The 15,602-nt window shown below is 54.6% G+C and overlaps 1 protein-coding gene across 1 annotated transcript; it reads left to right on the top strand.

Moving 5' to 3' along the window:
- The first annotated feature begins 369 nt into the window (after positions 1–369).
- Positions 370–4,411, top strand: LOC128897992 (uncharacterized). Its single transcript, XM_054168773.1, has 5 exons — positions 370–381; positions 1,991–2,303; positions 2,383–2,615; positions 3,393–3,427; positions 4,025–4,411. The coding sequence occupies exons 1-5, from the start codon at positions 370–372 to the stop codon at positions 4,044–4,046; spliced, it is 615 nt and encodes a 204-aa protein (XP_054024748.1). The 3' UTR covers positions 4,047–4,411.
- Positions 4,412–15,602: the final 11,191 nt, after the last annotated feature.

The raw sequence follows: 15,602 nt of genomic DNA, 5'->3' as shown, positions 1-15,602 counted from the left end.
TCAGCACAGTGAAGATTTCAGTGGTAGGGAATGTGGATGCTGGGGGCCACAGCAGTGGGGGGAAACTCAGGAGCATGTGCAGGATATCCCAGGTGGTCTCCATCTGTTCCCAAACTTAACATTCAGTTGCAATTAGCAGATCTGCTGCAACATTAAAAAGCAAAAAGCCCCAGACAGGTCTTCACAGAGTTTTTGCCGTGCTCAGGTTTCGCTTTCATTCTGTTTCCACCTCCCACAGTCACAGGAAGTAGGAGAGGTCAGCTTGGATCCAAGCAACTCCCAGCCCAGCCCTCTTCCATTTCCCACAGCCCTTCTTGGAGGTGCCAGCAGCCCAGCTCCGTTACCTGCTAGGTCCTAGGGACATCGCCGATGGGAATTGTGGTAAGGACTCTGCCGTCTCGGCAGCCCTCTGCCTGCAGCTGCCCGCGACGCTGTGCCGCTGGGACAGGGGGAGGGGAGGAACAGAGCTCGTCCCGGGACGTCTCCACCTTTAGCGGCTGGGAAGCACAGGATGACTTTTGCTGGCTCGAAGCTGACCTCTCCTGCTCTTTGTCTTTGTGAGGGGTGGAGAAAGGCTGAAAGGGAAATCTGAACACAGTGCAAAGTGTGAAACCTGCCTGGAGCTTTGTGCTTCTTCAAGCTGGGGCTGCTTGGTGATTGACACCGAATAGTAACTTCGGGCACAGAGGGAGACCACCTTGGGGAGCCTTTGTCAGGAGAACAGGAGGCTGAGCAGAGACCTCCTGGCTCTCTAGGGCTCCCTGAAAGGAGCTTGGAATGAGCTGGGGCTTGGTCTCCTATCCCTCCTAAAAAAGCAACAGGATGAGAGGAAATGGTCTCAAGTTCCCCCAGGGGCGGTGCAGTTTGGCCAGCAGCTGCTTGGCTGCAGCAGAGTTGGAGCTCACTCAGCAGTGGCTTCGGGGAAAGGAACTTGTGGGAAAAGGAGAGCAAGAGTGAGAGCAACACAAATGCAACAGGGACTGCACAGCCTCTTGTGCCACACTTCATTGCCATGCAAGGGGATGCCAAAGCTGCCAGCACTCTGCTCCAGCCCCTAACCAGGAACCCCCTGCCAGTGCCCACACACCTGTGGTATCCAGCATTGAGTCTGGAGGAGCAGCCTAGCCAGGGCTCACAGGGTCTGCCCTGCACCCCAGGGTGCTCAGCTGTGGGGAGAGGGGCAGAGTGAGCCTGGCACCCAGCCTCTGCTGGCACTCAGTTGCCACTAGGACCCATCCCTGTGGCACCCACCTCCCCCTGTTACTGCCTATCCCTGCTTTTGCCACCCATGCTACCATTCACGCTCGCTACAGCAGCCTCACAGCACCTCGTTCCTCCCCTGCACCACAACACTCAGATTCAAGCAGATTCCAGAGGTGGGGATTGTGGATGTTGGGTGCCACAGCAGAGGTCTGGAAGTCAGAAGTATTTCCAGGCTATCCCAGGTGGTCTCCCCCTGATCCCAAACATAACATTCAGGAGCAATGAGCAGATCAGACACAGCTTGAAGAAGCACAGAGCCCCAGGCAGGTTTTCAGAGATTTTGAACTGTTCCCAGATTTTTTGTTCAGTCTTTATCCACCTCTCACAGTTAGAGGAGGTAGGAAGGGTCAGCTTGGACCCAGTACTTCCCAATTCAGCTGCTCCCTGATGTATTTTCACAGCCCTTGTTGTGGGGCCAGCAGCCCAGGTCTGTCCCTGGCTCCTAGGGCACATCACTGCTGGGTACCACAGTAAGGACTCTGCCATCTCTGCAGCTCTCTACAGGAAGCTATCCACAACCCTGGGCTGCTGGGACAGGGCGGGGAGACACAGAGCTTGTCCCAGGATGTCTCCACGTTTCAGCAGCAGCAGGGAGGCACAGGCTGACTTTTGCCTGAGCCAAGCCCTTGCCCTGGCAGCAGCCATCACGGGCAGGATGTAGTTGCAGGTGGGATTGTGCTGCCCAGGCAGAGCTGCTGCCCCCATTCCTGTTCCTCTCTCCCTGCAGATCTCCAGCATTTGTCGATGCCTCAGCCTGGTGAAATCCTGCCTGGCTGCCTGCTGGGCTCAGGCAGTGCTGACTTGGAGGAGATGTACCAGGAGACTCTTCATAGGCGACCATGTGCCAGCCTTTGAGACAATTCACTTTCTGCTGCACAAGGGCACCCCTGGGCACGAGGAGGTCTTGGAGGAGGTGGCAGAGGCAGCACTGCAGCCTGGGGACATGGTGCTCTTCCCCCTGCACGAGTATGGCTCCTGCAGCTCCCTCTTCACACACGCAGCTGTCTACCTTGGGGACGCAGAGGTCATACACTTCCAGAGTAAGTGCCGGAGCCCTGGCTCGTGTCTGCAGCGTGGTGAGGGCTGGGCCAGGGCAATGTGTGGCTCTTGATTTTCCAGACACTGATGTCCGGAGTAACATTGGTCAGATCTGCAAGGAAGGCTTCCACGCCCTGACAGGGGCCAGGGGGAAATGCCAGATGTACCGGAAAAGAGGTGGGATGGACCTCATGGAATTCCATAGCAACGTCAGGAAGGCAATGAACAGCAGAGGCAGCTATCAGCCAGGCACCAACAACTGCATCCACTTTGCTCTCTGGCTTCTGGGCTTGGAAGACTTCTACATGGACCTGGTGAGCATGGAGCTGTGTGCCAGGGTTCTGGTGTGATGGCTTCTGCATCCACATCCTGCCCTGCCTTTCCTTCCTGACCCAGTTTCCCTGGGTGTAGTCTATGGACAGTAGGCACAGGAGTGGAGAAATCTAAGCCCCCCATGCATGGACTCCTGAGATGGTTTAAGGCTTCACCTGGAGTCCAAAACCAAACAGAACAGATTCAGATTTCCTCCCCCTCTCCATTTTTCCTGGTAAGGTAAAAGGAAATGAGGCAGGAGAAAGGAGAGGTAAAATCATGCAAGGAATGGTCTGGAAGCAGTTTGGAAGTAAAAAGGTAATTTTAAACAAACTATCTATAGCATTTGAGTACCAGGGAAGGTTACAAAGGTATAAGGAATGGGGAAATAGAAGAAAATACAAAACCAGGCCCAGCTGGCATTGGATTCCCTGGATGTAAGTGGATTCAGTTCCTGAGAAGTGGTCTGGAAGCATCACGGAGCTAGGCTGTGGCACGAGGTAGGTGCAGGAAGCAGGAACAGCAGATGACCTCTGGAGCAGGCACAGCAGGGGAGAGAGGCAGAACCAAGTAGTGTCTCTGCTTAAATAGGCTTTGCTGGACAGGCAGGGGGAGTGGAATAGACCTCTGACCCAGGGGACACCTCCTCCTGGGAGGGGGAATCCCAAATCTCTCTCTCTGCCCATCTGGATCAGGTTTCTTGTGTCCACCTGGGGCCTGGGTTCTTGTCAGCCCCTCCAAGGATGAGTGTAACCTGGGACAACAACTTTCTCTTGCAGGTGGAAATCCAACATGAAGATGGCAGAGGGAGGCCATGAGTATCCCCAGTGTCAACCCTTCCAGGCAGGGCTCTGGTATCCCTGGGAAGGCTGTGGGGTCATGAAAGGGGCCTGGGTACTCTGAGTGATGCAAGAACCCCAATAGGATTGAGATCCCCAAGAGGATTGTGACTTCTCCAAGTGGGCTGAGGTCCATGGGGTGGCTGGGTCCCCATCAGGAGTGTGAGGGCCAAGGGAGGGCTGAGTCACCAGTAGAGATGGGGTCACCAAAGTAAAAGGGGTTCCTCTGGGAGGGCCATGTGGTGCTGGGAAAGCAGTGGTGTCTGTGGGAGGGTGGGGTCCCAGTAAGGCTGTGTAGTCCCCAGGAGGACTGAGCTTCCAGAGAGGGATTGGGTCCTTCAAAAGAGTCTGTGTGTCATCAACAGAGCTGGGGTGTCTGGGAGGGATGGAGTCCCCAAACAGGTAGGGGGTCCCCTGGAGGCCTTAATGTTCTCCAGGAGGGCTGGGCTCCAGATGCCACAGTTGGTGAGGGACACAGCAGCATGGGGTGGAAAGGGCCTCTCAGTGGATCTGGGGAAGCTCCATCTCTCTTGAGCTCAGCTACAGCCCACTCATACACCCTGACTTTGCAGGCGTTTGTGCTCCATGAAGTGAGGGACTGGCAACAGCCACATCAGCCTGAGGATGACCAGCCCTGAGCCACAGAGGAGCCTCAGCATTGCCCCACGCACCCCAACGCCTCAGCCCAGGGAAGGACCTTTGCTGAGCAGGACCTGTTCCCTTCTGCTTGCTGCAGCTGCCTTGCCATGCATTCCTTAGGGGCTTCAGTACTGCTGCCTCCATCCAATATCCCCATTGCCCTCCCCCAACATCTACAACGACAATAAAGCAGAGAGCACAAGACAATGCAGAAGGTACTGCCTGGATGTCCTAGAGCAGACAACGTGTCCCCATGCAGCTGTGCTGGGCTGACCTGGGGCTGCTGCCAGGAGCCCACCCAGGTGCCCCATCCCTGCCCTCCTCAGCTGCACAGGGGCAGACAGCTCTGACCAAAGGCTCGGGGCAGCAGAGAAGGCCATCCCCAGCCCAGGCTGCTGGACACCACTGCTGGCCCCAGGGCATGGACAGGCCTGGGGCAGGGGCTCCCCGCAGCGTTGTGGCTCTGCAGCAGGGCTTTAGTGTTGTGCAGGAGCAGGAGGTGAGCAGGGTCCAGGATGCAGGCCTTGTGCTTGGCCAGTCAGGACACCTCTGCCTTGGGGACCTTGGCATCCTGCTCCTGAGAGCCATCAAAAGGCTCCTCAGAACTCTCCTGCAGCAAGGACTCCTGCACCACCCCCTGACACCTGATGCTGGGGCTGGGCTTGGCTTGCAGCCAGGATCACAGACTCATAGAATTGCTTTAGTTGGGAAAGACCTTGGAGATCATGGAGTCCAACCCTTACCTAACTCCTCCAGGGCTGGTGCTAAACCATGGCCCTCAGCACCACCTCTCTGTCCCTTTGAAAGCCCTGCAGGGATGGAGATTCAGACACCTCCCTGGGCAGCCTGTGCCAGTCTCTGGGAACACTTTCAGTGCAGAAGTTTCTTCTAATGCCCAACCTAAATCTCCCTTGGTGCAGCTTGAGGCCATTTCCTCATCTGCCATCACTTGTTACTAGGGAGGTTGGATGAAATCCTTGAGTCTCCAACTTCCTATCATAGTGTTGCAGAGAGCCAGAAGCTCTGCTCTCAGCACCCTTGTTCCATGCTAAACAATCTCAGCTGCTCTCCAGACCCTCCTGGTAAATGGCCAACCCCAGGTACGACCCTTCCTACAGCTGGGGCTTGGGACCATTGCAGGGAGCTCCTTCCCTGGGTGCTCTGTGTGTCTCAGGCCTGGCCAGGGAGCCCAGGTTATGGTGGGAAATCATCTGGGTACTGGGGAATGCAGCAGGGGTGGGGTGGGTTGGTCAGTGCTGAGTTGCAGCTGACCTCTCCTGCTCTTAGTGAGAGGTGGAGAAAGGCTGAAAGGGAAATCTGGACACAGTTCAAGCTGTGAAACCTGCCTGGGGCTTTGTGCTTCTTCAAGCTGGGGCTGCTTGGTGATTGACACCCAATGGTAAGTTTGGGCACAGAGGGAGACCACCTGGGGCAGCCTTTGTCAGGAGAACAGGAGGCTGAGCAGAGACCTTCTGGCGCTCTAGGGCTCCATGAAATGACTTCTGGGAAAAGGAGAGCAAGAGTGAAAGCAACACAAACGCAACAGGGACTGCACAGCCTCTTGTGCCACACTTCATGGCCATGCAAGAGGGATTACAGTATCATAGAATGGGTTGGCTTGGAAGGGCTCTTCAAGATCTTCTGCTTCCAAACTCCTGCCACGGGCAGGGACACCTCCCACCAGCCCAGGTTGCTCAAAGCCTCATCCAGCCTGGCCTTGAACACCTCCAGGGAGTGGGCAGTCTCAGCCTCCCTGGGCTACATGTTCCAGTGTCTGCTCACTCTTCCTGGCAAGAATTTCTTCCCCCTCTCCAGTTTTAAACCTCCTCTCTTCCAGCTCAAAGCCATTGCCCCTCATCCTGTCACTCCCAGCCCTTGTCCAAAGTCCCTTGCCACCTCTCTCAGAGCCTTTTCAGGTGCTGCAAGGCTGCTCTACATTCTACCTGGAGCCTTTTCATCTCCAAGCCAAACAACCCCAACTCTCCCATCCTGTCCCCACAGGGGAGGTTCTTCAGCCCTCTGATTTTCTTCATGGCCTCTTCTGGATACTCTCCAGCAGCTCCAGGTGCTGGGGACACCATAATAGACACACTTCTGCTGCTGGGCTCTGAGCAGGGCAGAGCAGAGGGACAGAATTCCCTCCCTGTGCTGCTGCTCTCCCTGCTCTGGCTGCAGCTCAGCACACAGCTGCCTGCTGGGCTGCCAGCAACCATTGCTGGATCCTAAAGAGTTTGGCACCAACTGACACTCCCAAGGCCTTCTCCTCCAGGTTGCTCTCAACCACTCCTCACCCAGCCTGGATTTGTGCTTGGGATTGCCCTGACCCAGCTGCAGGACTTGTCCTTGGCCTTGTCGATCTTCATGAGGTTGTTTTGGGCCAAACTCTGAGCATGTTCAAGACCCTCTGCACAGATCCTTTCCCTGCTGTGTTTCAGCCACACCACACAGCTGGGAGTCATCTGCAGACCTGCTGAGGGCTCCTCAGTGGCCCTGCCCATGTTGCTGACAAAGATGTTGAACAGCACTGGTCCCAGTGCAGACCCCTGAGGGACACCACCTGGCACCTGTGGTGGGTTGAAGTTTCCTCCAGCATTAACTTCAGCCAGACTCACTCAGTTAGAAGCAAGTGGAAGCTGTATTTACAAGCAAAACTACATTCTACAACGGAATGCAGTGAATATGTACAAAGTATATAGGATTTACAATATCATACAGGTATTTGCAATTAGCAAACAACACAGAAACCACCTCTGGTCAAAAAGAGACCAGGGAAGCTGCTCCACTGCCCCACTCCCCCACCCCCAACCTCCTAGACTGCCCTGTACCAAGAGAAAGAGAAGCTGAAAGAGGGCAGTGGGTTAGCTTATCTCAAGGCCAGCCAGAAGTGTTGTTATCTCCCACATGAAGCAATAACAGCCAAGATCAGAAGAGAAAAGGAATGGGAATGGAAGTGAAATATGAAGAGTTGTTATGATACAGCTTCTCTTATCCCAGACTTTCATCCAATGAATTTCTTTAGAACAATCTTTTGTTCTCCTTTCTGCACCCAGTAGTGATTTATTTAGACTTTTCTATTTTTCTGCTTGAAATCTGCAGCTAAATTTTAAAGGCACAGCACCCTCCAGCCAATTCCTTATCCAGCCAGTGACCACCCCTCAGGTCCATGCATTTCCAGCCTGGTAACCAAGATGTCATGGGGACAAGGTCAAACACTTCACACATGGCCAGGAGGATGTCATCAGGAGCTCTTCCCTTCTCCACTGCTGTTGTCACTCCACGGGAGAAAGCCACCATGACCCTCAGGCATCACTTGCCCTTGCTGAAGCCATGCTGCTTAATACCAACCACCTCTTCCTCATTTCCCATAAGCCTTAGCAAGGCTTTCAGGAGGATCTGCTCCATGATCTTCAGAGTGATGACAGTGACAGGATGCCAAAGCTGCCACCCTCTTGCTCCAGGCCCTGGCCACGGTCAATGTGCCAGTGCCAAGATGCCTGTGGCACCCAGCACTGAGGCTCAAAGGGTCTGCCCCAGGGTGCCCAGCTGTGGGGAGAGAAGCAGTGAGCCTGGCACCCAGCCTCTGCTGGCACTCAGCTGTTGCTAGGACTGTGGTGGGTTGAGAGAGAAGGCCCAGCTTTCCCTCCCCCACTAAGTAGGAATAAAGAGAGACCACAGCTAACTCAGCCTGTGAAGCAAAGGAGATGCTGTATTTACAAAGCAATGTGAGACGCAGGGAATTTATGTAGACAAATATACAGAATTTACAATATATACAGAAATATACAGCAAAGGAGGATACAGGAACAGGCCGCCCCCGCCCACCTCCGGAGAGAGGGGGGTTCCCCCTGTACCCCCTTCTCTCCCCCTACCTCCCTTTTTTCCCCAAGGGGGGTTAGAGAGAGAGAGAGGCAGTTATAAGAAACAAGATTTTTGGTGGCAAGAAATATTAGTGCTGGATTAATGCTTATCTGTTACCTGCAGCCCTTCTGGCCAGCTGCCCAGAAGCAGACAGGCTGGAAAGGGAGAGCGAAGAGGAACCGAACTGAGGAAAGTTCCAGCTGCACTAAAACTTAAAGCTACATTCTACCAATCTGCCAATGAAATTTGTTTAGAGTATCAATATTTACAAAAACATTCAGCCATAGTGTCCCAGTACTGTCCCTTTCTTAAAGGCACAGCCTCAAACAGTCACAATCCCTGCTGCAAGCCATCCCTGCCAGCACTCACCTTCTGCTGACACCCCCCCTGCTAGCACCCACCTGTGTAAGGCCCCACCATTGCTGCTGCCTATCCCTGCTATTGCCACCCATGCTAGCACCACTTTAGCCACAGCAGCCTCACAGCACCTCCTGCCTGCCCTGCACCCCAGCACTCAGCACTGTGCAGATTCCAGAGGTGGGGAATGTGGATGTTGGGTGCCACAGCAGTGGGGGGAAACTGTTCCCAAACTTAACATTCAGTAGCAGTTAGCACATCAGCTCCAATTTGAAGAAGCAGAAAGCCACAGGAAGGTTTTCACAGAGTTTGTATTTGCCCAGGTTTCGCTTTCAGTCTTTCAGTGCCTCTTACAGACACAAGACGAAGGAGAGGTCAGCTTGGATCCAGCACCTCCCAGCCCAGCCCAGCCCTCCTTCATTGCCCAAAGCCCTTCTTGGAGGGGCCAGCAGCCCAGCTCCGTTACCGGCTCGGTCCTAGGGACATCGCCGATGGGAATTGTGGTAAGGACTCTGCCGTCTCGGCAGCCCTCTGCCTGCAGCTGCCCGCGACGCTGTGCCGCTGGGACAGGGGGAGGGGAGGAACAGAGCTCATCCCGGGATGTCTCCACCTTTAGCGGCTGGGAAGCACAGGATGACTTTGCTGGCTCGAAGCTGACCTCTCCTGCTCTTTGTCTTTGTGAGAGGTGGAGAAAGGCTGAAAGGGAAACCTGGACACAGTGCAAAGTGTGAAACCTGCCTGGGGTTTTGTGCTTGTGCTTCTCCTGCATCCCTGCACCCCAACACTCAGCATCAGGCAGATTTCAGAGGTGGGGATTGTGGATGTTGGGTGCCACAGCAGAGGTCCGGAAGTCAGGAGCATTTCCAGGCTATCCCAGGTCGTCTCCCGCTGATCCCAAACATAACATTCAGGAGCAATAAGCAGATCAGACACACAAAGCCCCAGGCAGGTTTTCAGAGATTGTGAGCTGTTCCCAGATTTTGTGTTCAGTCTTTCTCCACTTCCTGGAGATCCACAGCTTGGATCCAGTACTTCCCAATTCAGCTGCTCCCTGATGTATTTTCACAGCCCTTGTTGTGGGGCCAGCAGCCCAGCTCTGTCCCAGGCTCCTAGGGCACATCGCTGCTGGGTACCACAGCAAGGACTCTGCCATCTCCACAGCCCCTCTGCAGACAGCTGCTCAGGACGCTGTGCTGCTGGGACGGGGGGAGCAGGGGAGGCACAGGCTGACTTTTGCCTGAGCCAAGCCCTTGCCCTGGCAGCAGCCATCACGGGCAGGGTGTAGTGGCAGGTGGGACTGTGCCCCCCAGGCACAGATGCTGACCCCGTTCCTGTTCCTCTCTCTTTGCAGATGTCGAGGAGTTGTGTAAGTAGGAGCCAGGGTAGGCCTTGTCTGGCAGCATGGGGAAGTAGGGGACTGTTGGAGTTGGTGGGGCCTGTTGTACTCCCTCCTCATCTTCCTTCCATGGTGCCACTAGGAGATGGATTTTGAGATGATAAAGTTCCTGCTGTTCAAGTGCATCTCTCAGCATGGTGAGGTCTTCTACAAAGTGCCAGAGGAAACAGTGCAGCCTGGGGACATTGTGCTTGTCCCCATGAAAGATAAGAAGCTCCTTTTGAGCTTCTACCTACATGCAGCTGTCTACCTTGGGGATGGAGAGGTCATACACTTCCAGGGTAAGTGCCTGAGCCCCAGCTCGTGCCTGTGACATGGCAGAGCCTGGGCCAGGGCAATGGTGGCTCTTGGTTTTCCAGGACGGAGGGATAAGAATAAACCTGGTCGGATCAGCAAGGAAGGCTTCCATGACATGAAGGAGGAAAGGGGGAAATGCGAGATCTGGCGGAAGAGAGGAGGGGTCAACCTCAAGGAATTACGCAGAAAAGTCAAGGAGGCAATGAACAGCAAAGCCAAGTATCACCTGGGCACCAACAACTGCATCCACTTTGCCCTCTGGCTTCTGGGCTTGGCAGACTTCTACAACCAAATGGTGAGCACAGAGCTGGGCATCATGGCCATGGAGAAATGGCTCCTGCACCCACAGCAGCCCTGCCTCTGCATCCTACACCAATATCCCCAAGGGCTGGCCCACAGGTGATGGGAACAGTGCTTGGGACAGTGGTGGAAACAGTCAGGTCCTCTGTTCATGGACACATTTCTCTTGCAGGTGAAAATCCAAAAGGAAGATGGCAAGGAAGAGGCTGTGAGTATCCCCAGTGCCAGCCCTTCCAGTCAGGGCTCTGGGGTCATGGGATGGCCTGGAGACATCAAAGGGCGTGGGGTGCCTGGGAGGAATGCAAGGACCGCAATAGCACTGACATCCCCAAGAGCACTGTGACTGCCAAGTGGGCTGAGGTCCGTGGGGTGGCTGGGTCCCCATCAGGAGTGTAAGGGCCAAGGGAAGGCTGAGTCACCAGCAGGGATAGGGTCACCAAAGAAAGATGTGTTCCTCTGGGAGGACCATGGGGTGCTGGCAAAGCAGGGTCACAGGCAAGGCAGTGGTGTCCCTGGGAAGAAGGGATCCCCAGAAGGACTGCACAGTTCCCAGAAGGGGCTGGCGGTGTCTCAGAACAGATGGGGTGTCTGGGAGGGATGGAAAACCCAGACAGGGATGGGGTCCCCAGGAGGCCTTATGGTTCTCCAGGAGGGCTGGGCTCCAGATGCCACAGTTGGTGAGGGACACAGCAGCATGGGGTGGAAAGGGCCTGGCAGTGGATCTGGGGAAGCTCCATCTCTCTTGAGCTCAGCTACAGCCCACTCATACACCCTGACTTTGCAGGCGTTTGTGCTCCATGAAGTGAGGGACTGGCAACAGCCACATCAGCCTGAGGATGACCAGCCCTGAGCCACAGAGGAGCCTCAGCATTGCCCCACGCACCCCAACGCCTCAGCCCAGGGAAGGACCTTTGCTGAGCAGGAGCTCTTCCCTTCTGCTTGCTGCAGCTGCCTTGCCATGCATTCCTTAGGGGCTTCAGTACTGCTGCCTCCATCCAATGTCCCCATTGCCCTCCCCCAACATCTACAATGACAATAAAGCAGAGAGCACAAGACAATGCAGAAGGTACTGCCTGGATGTCCTAGAGCAGACAATGTGTCCCCATGCAGCTGTGCTGGGCTGACCTGGGGCTGCTGCCAGGAGCCCACCCAGCTGCCCCATCCCTGCCCTCCTCAGCTGCACAGGGGCAGACAGCTCTGACCAAAGGCTCGTGGCTGCAGAGAAGGCCATCCCCAGCCCAGGTTGCTGGACACCACTGCTGGCCCCAGGGCATGGACAGGCCTGGGGCAGGGCCTCCCCGCAGCGTTGTGGCTCTGCAGCAGGGCTTTGGTGTTGTGCAGGAGCAGGAGGTGAGCAGGGTCCAGGATGCAGGCCTTGTGCTTGGCCAGCCAGGACACCTCTGCCTTGGGGACCTTGGCATCCTGCTCCTCAGAGCCATCAAAAGGCTCCTCAGAGCTCTCCTGCAGCAAGGACTCCTGCACCACCCCACAAAACCTGATGCTGGGGCTGGGCTTGGCTTGCAGCCAGGATCACAGAGTCTTAGAATTGCTTTAGTTGGGAAAGACCTTGGAGATCATGGAGTCCAACCCTTACCTAACTCTGCCAGGGCTGGTGCTAAACCATGGCCCTCAGCACCACCTCTCTGTCCCTTTGAAAGCCCTGCAGGGATGGAGATTCAGACACCTCCCTGGGCAGCCTGTGCCAGTCTCTGGGAACACTTTCAGTGCAGAAGTTTCTTCTAATGCCCAACCTAAATCTCCCTTGGTGCAGCTTGAGGCCATTTCCTCATCTGCCATCACTTGTTACTAGGGAGGTTGGATGAAATCCTTGAGTCTCCAACTTCCTATCATAGTGTTGCAGAGAGCCAGAAGCTCTGCTCTCAGCACCCTTGTTCCATGCTAAACAATCTCAGCTGCTCTCCAGACCCTCCTGGTAAATGGCCAACCCCAGGTACGACCCTTCCTACAGCTGGGGCTTGGGACCATTGCAGGGAGCTCCTTCCCTGGGTGCTCTGTGTGTCTCAGGCCTGGCCAGGGAGCCCAGGTTATGGTGGGAAATCATCTGGGTACTGGGGAATGCAGCAGGGGTGGGGTGGGTTGGTCAGTGCTGAGTTGCAGCTGACCTCTCCTGCTCTTAGTGAGAGGTGGAGAAAGGCTGAAAGGGAAATCTGGACACAGTTCAAGCTGTGAAACCTGCCTGGGGCTTTGTGCTTCTTCAAGCTGGGGCTGCTTGGTGATTGACACCCAATGGTAAGTTTGGGCACAGAGGGAGACCACCTGGGGCAGCCTTTGTCAGGAGAACAGGAGGCTGAGCAGAGACCTTCTGGCGCTCTAGGGCTCCATGAAATGACTTCTGGGAAAAGGAGAGCAAGAGTGAAAGCAACACAAACGCAACAGGGACTGCACAGCCTCTTGTGCCACACTTCATGGCCATGCAAGAGGGATTACAGTATCATAGAATGGGTTGGCTTGGAAGGGCTCTTCAAGATCTTCTGCTTCCAAACTCCTGCCACGGGCAGGGACACCTCCCACCAGCCCAGGTTGCTCAAAGCCTCATCCAGCCTGGCCTTGAACACCTCCAGGGAGTGGGCAGTCTCAGCCTCCCTGGGCTACATGTTCCAGTGTCTGCTCACTCTTCCTGGCAAGAATTTCTTCCCCCTCTCCAGTTTTAAACCTCCTCTCTTCCAGCTCAAAGCCATTGCCCCTCATCCTGTCACTCCCAGCCCTTGTCCAAAGTCCCTTGCCACCTCTCTCAGAGCCTTTTCAGGTGCTGCAAGGCTGCTCTACATTCTACCTGGAGCCTTTTCATCTCCAAGCCAAACAACCCCAACTCTCCCATCCTGTCCCCACAGGGGAGGTTCTTCAGCCCTCTGATTTTCTTCATGGCCTCTTCTGGATACTCTCCAGCAGCTCCAGGTGCTGGGGACACCATAATAGACACACTTCTGCTGCTGGGCTCTGAGCAGGGCAGAGCAGAGGGACAGAATTCCCTCCCTGTGCTGCTGCTCTCCCTGCTCTGGCTGCAGCTCAGCACACAGCTGCCTGCTGGGCTGCCAGCAACCATTGCTGGATCCTAAAGAGTTTGGCACCAACTGACACTCCCAAGGCCTTCTCCTCCAGGTTGCTCTCAACCACTCCTCACCCAGCCTGGATTTGTGCTTGGGATTGCCCTGACCCAGCTGCAGGACTTTTCCTTGGCCTTGTCGATCTTCATGAGGTTGTTTTGGGCCAAACTCTGAGCATGTTCAAGACCCTCTGCACAGATCCTTTCCCTGCTGTGTTTCAGCCACACCACACAGCTGGGAGTCATCTGCAGACCTGCTGAGGGCTCCTCAGTGGCCCTGCCCATGTTGCTGACAAAGATGTTGAACAGCACTGGTCCCAGTGCAGACCCCTGAGGGACACCACCTGGCACCTGTGGTGGGTTGAAGTTTCCTCCAGCATTAACTTCAGCCAGACTCACTCAGTTAGAAGCAAGTGGAAGCTGTATTTACAAGCAAAACTACATTCTACAACGGAATGCAGTGAATATGTACAAAGTATATAGGATTTACAATATTATACAGGTATTTACAATTAGCAAACAACACAGAAACCACCTCTGGTCAAAAAGAGACCAGAGAAGCTGCTCCACTGCCCCACTCCCCCACCCCCAACCTCCTAGACTGCCCTGTACCAAGAGAAAGAGAAGCTGAAAGAGAGCAGTGGGTTAGCTTATCTCAAGGCCAGCCAGAAGTGTTGTTATCTCCCACATGAAGCAATAACAGCCAAGATCAGAAGAGAAAAGGAATGGGAATGGAAGTGAAATATGAAGAGTTGTTATGATACAGCTTCTCTTATCCCAGACTTTCATCCAATGAATTTCTTTAGAACAATCTTTTGTTCTCCTTTCTGCACCCAGTAGTGATTTATTTAGACTTTTCTATTTTTCTGCTTGAAATCTGCAGCTAAATTTTAAAGGCACAGCACCCTCCAGCCAATTCCTTATCCAGCCAGTGACCACCCCTCAGGTCCATGCATTTCCAGCCTGGTAACCAAGATGTCATGGGGACAAGGTCAAACACTTTACACAAGGCCAGGAGGATGTCATCAGGAGCTCTTCCCTTCTCCACTGCTGCTGTCACTCCACGGGAGAAAGCCACCATGACCCTCAGGCATCACTTGCCCTTGCTGAAGCCATGCTGCTTAATACCAACCACCTCTTCCTCATTTCCCATAAGCCTTAGCAAGGCTTTCAGGAGGATCTGCTCCATGATCTTCAGAGTGATGACAGTGACAGGATGCCAAAGCTGCCACCCTCTTGCTCCAGGCCCTGGCCACGGTCAATGTGCCAGTGCCAAGATGCCTGTGGCACCCAGCACTGAGGCTCAAAGGGTCTGCCCCAGGGTGCCCAGCTGTGGGGAGAGAAGCAGTGAGCCTGGCACCCAGCCTCTGCTGGCACTCAGCTGTTGCTAGGACTGTGGTGGGTTGAGAGAGAAGGCCCAGCTTTCCCTCCCCCACTAAGTAGGAATAAAGAGAGACCACAGCTAACTCAGCCTGTGAAGCAAAGGAGATGCTGTATTTACAAAGCAATGTGAGACGCAGGGAATTTATGTAGACAAATATACAGAATTTACAATATATACAGAAATATACAGCAAAGGAGGATACAGGAACAGGCCGCCCCCGCCCACCTCCGGAGAGAGGGGGGTTCCCCCTGTACCCCCTTCTCTCCCCCTACCTCCCTTTTTTCCCCAAGGGGGGTTAGAGAGAGAGAGAGGCAGTTATAAGAAACAAGATTTTTGGTGGCAAGAAATATTAGTGCTGGATTAATGCTTATCTGTTACCTGCAGCCCTTCTGGCCAGCTGCCCAGAAGCAGACAGGCTGGAAAGGGAGAGCGAAGAGGAACCGAACTGAGGAAAGTTCCAGCTGCACTAAAACTTAAAGCTACATTCTACCAATCTGCCAATGAAATTTGTTTAGAGTATCAATATTTACAAAAACATTCAGCCATAGTGTCCCAGTACTGTCCCTTTCTTAAAGGCACAGCCTCAAACAGTCACAATCCCTGCTGCAAGCCATCCCTGCCAGCACTCACCTTCTGCTGACACCCCCCCTGCTAGCACCCACCTGTGTAAGGCCCCACCATTGCTGCTGCCTATCCCTGCTATTGCCACCCATGCTAGCACCACTTTAGCCACAGCAGCCTCACAGCACCTCCTGCCTGCCCTGCACCCCAGCACTCAGCACTGTGCAGATTCCAGAGGTGGGGAATGTGGATGCTGGGTGCCACAGCAGTGGGGGGAAACTGTTCCCAAACTTA

This window comes from Dryobates pubescens, chromosome 17 (genome assembly GCF_014839835.1).
Source record: "Dryobates pubescens isolate bDryPub1 chromosome 17, bDryPub1.pri, whole genome shotgun sequence".
Lineage (NCBI taxonomy): Eukaryota > Metazoa > Chordata > Aves > Piciformes > Picidae > Dryobates > Dryobates pubescens.
The sequence above is the reverse complement of the archived record's forward strand: the minus strand, read 5'-3'. Positions and strand labels throughout refer to the sequence as shown.

Coding starts and splice junctions, on each gene's coding strand:
- LOC128897992 (XM_054168773.1), top strand. Junction 2,616..3,392: donor AAGACTTCTACATGGACCTG/GTGAGCATGGAG, acceptor TTTCTCTTGCAG/GTGGAAATCCAACATGAAGA. Junction 3,428..4,024: donor GAAGATGGCAGAGGGAGGCC/ATGAGTATCCCC, acceptor CTGACTTTGCAG/GCGTTTGTGCTCCATGAAGT.